The sequence below is a fragment of the Glycine soja genome, chromosome 16 (genome assembly GCF_004193775.1).
Source record: "Glycine soja cultivar W05 chromosome 16, ASM419377v2, whole genome shotgun sequence".
Taxonomy (NCBI): domain Eukaryota; kingdom Viridiplantae; phylum Streptophyta; class Magnoliopsida; order Fabales; family Fabaceae; genus Glycine; species Glycine soja.
The window spans coordinates 27,921,302-27,925,946 of NC_041017.1; the positions used below are offsets into that span (position 1 = coordinate 27,921,302).

Consider the following 4,645-nt stretch of genomic DNA (forward strand, 5'->3'; position numbering starts at 1 on the left):
TATTTGAATATCAAGCTCTATAGTATAACATTAACCTCAATCTTTGAGTATTTTTTTATCATTCAATCTTTGAGTATTTATGTGAGGGCCTTAACATTTATTTTCTTTTAACATTATAAAAGCTTATGAATCCTGATTCGGTTACATAGATGCCTAAAGTAGTTTGTTTGGGATATATACTGCACCGGATACCTAAGTACTTCTCATCAAAACATAAAATTTGGAAATGACATAGTGAACTTGGATTCATCTATATTGCATCATCCCTCAAAAATAGTACTTGTAAAACTGACATTGAAGTTGTTCATGAACAGTATAAAAATCGTCAAAGAAAAATTACAGGGACGTCATATATCTACACAACGCAGGAGGGTTGATAGACTTGTTGCAGCACAAAGTAGGAGATGATATTTGTGCAAGTGAACAGAAATTAATAGACTTCGACATTCCATTGCTCTGATTTCTTCAATTGCCTCTTGTACTCAGTCCAATCAATGCCTATAGTACACAATGAAACACAAGATATAGTTAGTGAAGTTACTCTCCAAATGATGTACCAAGACAAAAAGGTTTCCCCTCAAGTGTGAAGAAAAAAGGAAAATGTCTTACCATCTTTGGCAGCCAATGACACCATAATGTCATCAATACCCTTTTCCATTCCTTTTAGTCCACACATGTACACAAAAGTGTTATCCTTCTTCAGTAATTCCCACAGCTCTTCTGCATATTGAGCCATTCGGGTTTGGATGTACATCTTCTCTCCGTTCTCGTTTGTTTGCTCTCGGCTCACAGCGAAGTCAAGCCTGAAGTTGTCAGGATATTTCTCTTGCATCTTCTCAAATTCCTGCTCCATACAATTGAAGTTGTATCAGTATATTGCAAAGGAAAATCTATATAAAACAAACCGTATCGCTGAAGTTTTGAAATAATGAGAAAAATCTGATTCTTCTGACCTCCTTATATAGCAATGAGCTGCTTGTAGGGACACCCAAAAAGAGCCATGCCAAACCATTGAACTACACATGTCAAAACATGGGTTAATAATCAAATGTGTCCACTTACAAACACATACTAACATTGTTAAAAAATTTTAGCTTAACATGCAGCAGTCAAGTCAGTTTGCCAATGCTCACTATACAACAATAACAAAAACCTTATCCCACAAGGTAAGATTGGCTAAATCAATAGCATGAAGAAATACTTGAGAAAATTTGTTATATAATTATTTGCAATACTTGAGAAATAGCTCAGCTGGTACCCTTTCTCCCACCAGGCTGAAACCCCCTCTTCCCTAGCTAGCAAAATCTAGCTCCCTAAAATAGAAACATTGCCATTATTTTAAAAGATCCATACAGATAAAATATGGGTTTGCGTAGTCTAATGCTTTGAAATTGCTACTAGCAATTTAATAGTGTCTCATGGTGAATTTTGACGTTAAGGTTAATCACTAATCCCTCTCTTGTAATATTAGTCCCTCCAACACTTGCCATTAACATTTATCATAAGTAGTGTCCAGTGCCCAACCATCAAGTCCGTTATGCACTCTACAATCTACTACATAATATTGTCCTGGTTCTGGTTCTGGTTCTGGTTCCTAATCTACATACAAGTGAAAGTGAATAAGGATATTAGTTTTAGGCAACACTTACCTTGTAATCTTCGTGTTTCTCAAAGAACATTTTCCATAAAAATGAGCGAAATGGGGCAATCCCGGTTCCGGTTCCCAACTGTGAAGAAAATTTCAATGATCAATGGTGAAGATCAGAGCAACAATCATGACCATCACATATACCATATTCGTTTTCTATTAATGTACCATGATGATGGTGGCATTAGGATCTTTTGGCATAAGCATTTCTTTCCCAACAGGTCCAGTTATTGTTACTTCAGCTCCTGGCTTCAGGTCACCTGAATAAAGAGGAATATAAATAAATGGTAAAAGAAGGGTATATACCATTTAGTATAACAAAGTAAATCAACCAAAAAACGATATAACTAAATTTCTTCCAGCCTACATTATGTAAAATCTAAAACTACTCATCCTTACACAAGAAATTTGAGCAGACTCCCTTGACAATTTCTCCATTTTCATTTGTGTACACTAGCCGTTTCACGCATAGAGAAACCTGTATGGAAGCAATCATATCAAATCATAACTGAAGTCTTGGGTAATGAAATGAAAACATGTTGTACAATAGATAGTCAAGTTAAATTGTTAAGTTCACAGTAAATGAAAGGTAGTTAGCAGTTCAGCACACAATTTTGGACTGAGCAATGATACATATAAACACCTCATCGATACCTATCATTTATCTCTATCTCTCTTACTATAGACATGCAACTGAAGCAAGTTTAAAACAAGACTCAAAGTATGAAAGCAACAAAATTGATAAAAAAATATAAAGTTTTATAGTCTTCAAAAATTAAACCCCAGAAACAATAATGTAAAATATGACATGATACTCACAGTCTTGGAATCTCCAAAATCACCAATGGCACTGCTAGCAATAGAATACAATCTCAGTTTATGAGGTTTGCCATTCTTGTCAACACCATCTGGAATTACCCCAATTGATTGTCCTTCTCTGTAAGGAATCTCTCCTGCAATAATAACACAAATTTTAGCTCAAAAACACAAATTTTATCAGCAGTCTACTTTACGCTCTATGGGGGGTAAAGTAAAAGAAAGGAAAGGAAAATAGAGGGAAAACGAATGAGCATCCAACCCTCGGTGCTGAAGACCATGTGCCAAGTTTCTCCTGGAGCATCATCCCCAGTGATCTTTGTGTTGAGCAGGCATCTACCAACGTAAGGGGTCTTGGGTTTGAACTTGTTCACAACCACACCTTCATCCTGTTTCTTGGACTCTTTTTCAACCTTGGCTGGAGCCTCAGTGGTGACTTGAGCTCTGATGGAAACTACCCTTCCACTGCTACAAACATCTCTGTATTGCAATGAAGCCTGAGAAAGAAACCATAATTCACAACCCAGATCATCCAAAATTGTAATCTCAATCCTCAATTGCATTAAAAAAATAAAAGTTTGACAAAACTTAGATAAAACAAGATACATTTTTATAGATACAATAATAAAGATTCGTATTAAAAGTCAACATAGATCATCAAGATGAAATTCTTTATTTATTCATAGGAATCAAAGACCGGAACTACAATAACTGACACACTCTACTTAATCAACTGAATTACACATCTTTGGATATGGAGAGGAAGTTCTAATTCTAATGGGAGAAACCTTGTCTTAAAAAAAGAAAACAATAATGACATGTTTGTGAAACAATACCTTCTTGAATACAACTCTCTCTGGGGTAATGATGGAGGTCCTGCTTGGGAGAGAGGTAGACTTGGTGGATGGAAAAGAGACTGCAGCACTAACCGCAGCAGCCATTGGTAAAAACTAGCTAAGGGAGAGAGAAATGTTGAATGAAGTGATGAAGAATGTGCAATAGGCAAGGAAGTGATCAGTATGAATGAATGTTGTTGTTTTGATTGCACAGACAAGAGAGGAGTATAAGATTTGAGTGGACGAGATTTGGAAGCAAATGAAGTGGCGGATATTATATTAGGATAAGTGTACGTGGTGTGACACTGTGATGGTATCTCCGACTTTCAAATATCTCCTTACATATAATATTATGTATGTTGCTTCGGTTGCAATGCAACAACAAAAAAATGTGATGGAATAGAATATAACCTGAAAACATGAAGTATAATTCTTTTTTAAATTATTTAAAATGATATAAGAAATAATAAAATAATATAATTTAATCTATTAGAGCATAATTGTCTCTGATAAAATATATATAGTCTGTACCAACAAAATAATAAAATTTAATTCATTTTTTCTCTATTATATGAGGCAAAATAGTTTATTTGATTATTTTTCTTTTTTTATTAATACCTCATTTCTCAAATAATAGCACCGATAATTTTTTTTTTCATTTTAAAGTAAAATATTTAACAATATTTGATACTTTATTAAATGAATTTAGGTCTATAACTTTTTTTAAAAAAAAATTAAAACTATTTAATACTTCAGTTAATAAATTCAATTTAACTATAATATATCTTTAAAATATAAGTAAATATTCAGTATAATATTACATAATTACAAATATCTTATTTATCTAAACTTATTGTGTGTGATCATTAAGATAATATTAAAATATTTAATGGTTGAAATAATAAAATTTCATATTTATAAATAGTTATTGATGAAATAATTTTATTAATAAATTATTCCTGAAATAATTCCATTTCCTCTTTTTAAACAAGTAAAAACCTATACCAATATTATTTTAGTTCAAGTAGAACTAAATTCGAATTCTTTTAATAAAGTTAATAATTATTTCACATTTATAACATCATAAAAAAATAGCTTACATAATTTTATTTTGTTTCCTTTCTTTCGGCTGCCATCAAGTAATATATAGATTCATGATTTAGAGAGAAAACAGAAAGATATGCGCTAAAAGGCTACCGTTATATTTTCTTTTCCTTTTATATTGAAATATAATGTAGCGTTTGATTTGAGTATTTTTTATATTTTCATTTTCCAAGAAAATAAAGAATAAAAGTGAAAATATGTTTTTTTAAAATTTATAAAACATTTTCTCTGAAAATAATTT

General features: G+C 32.2%; 1 protein-coding gene across 1 annotated transcript; it reads right to left on the reverse strand.

The window, feature by feature from the left end:
* Window positions 1-219: 219 nt before the first annotated feature.
* On the reverse strand, window positions 220-3,532 carry LOC114390676 (ferredoxin--NADP reductase, leaf isozyme, chloroplastic-like). Its single transcript, XM_028351507.1, has 9 exons — window positions 3,301-3,532; window positions 2,727-2,961; window positions 2,468-2,601; window positions 2,048-2,126; window positions 1,817-1,908; window positions 1,650-1,727; window positions 954-1,016; window positions 610-844; window positions 220-498 (listed from the first exon to the last, which is right to left on the reverse strand). The coding sequence occupies exons 1-9, from the start codon at window positions 3,403-3,405 to the stop codon at window positions 431-433; spliced, it is 1,089 nt and encodes a 362-aa protein (XP_028207308.1). The 5' UTR covers window positions 3,406-3,532; the 3' UTR covers window positions 220-430.
* Between the last annotated feature and the right edge of the window lie 1,113 nt (window positions 3,533-4,645).

What these genes read in the sequence shown, in the direction of transcription:
- LOC114390676 (XM_028351507.1), bottom strand. Translation starts at nt 3,405, where the DNA reads ATGGCTGCTGCGGTTAGTGCTGCAGTCTCTTTTCCATCCACCAAGTCT. An exon ending in ATTTTGGAGATTCCAAGACT is followed by an intron (nt 2,127 to 2,467) that starts GTGAGTATCATG and finishes GCTTCCATACAG; the next exon opens with GTTTCTCTATGCGTGAAACG. An exon ending in GCTCATTGCTATATAAGGAG is followed by an intron (nt 845 to 953) that starts GTCAGAAGAATC and finishes TGTATGGAGCAG; the next exon opens with GAATTTGAGAAGATGCAAGA.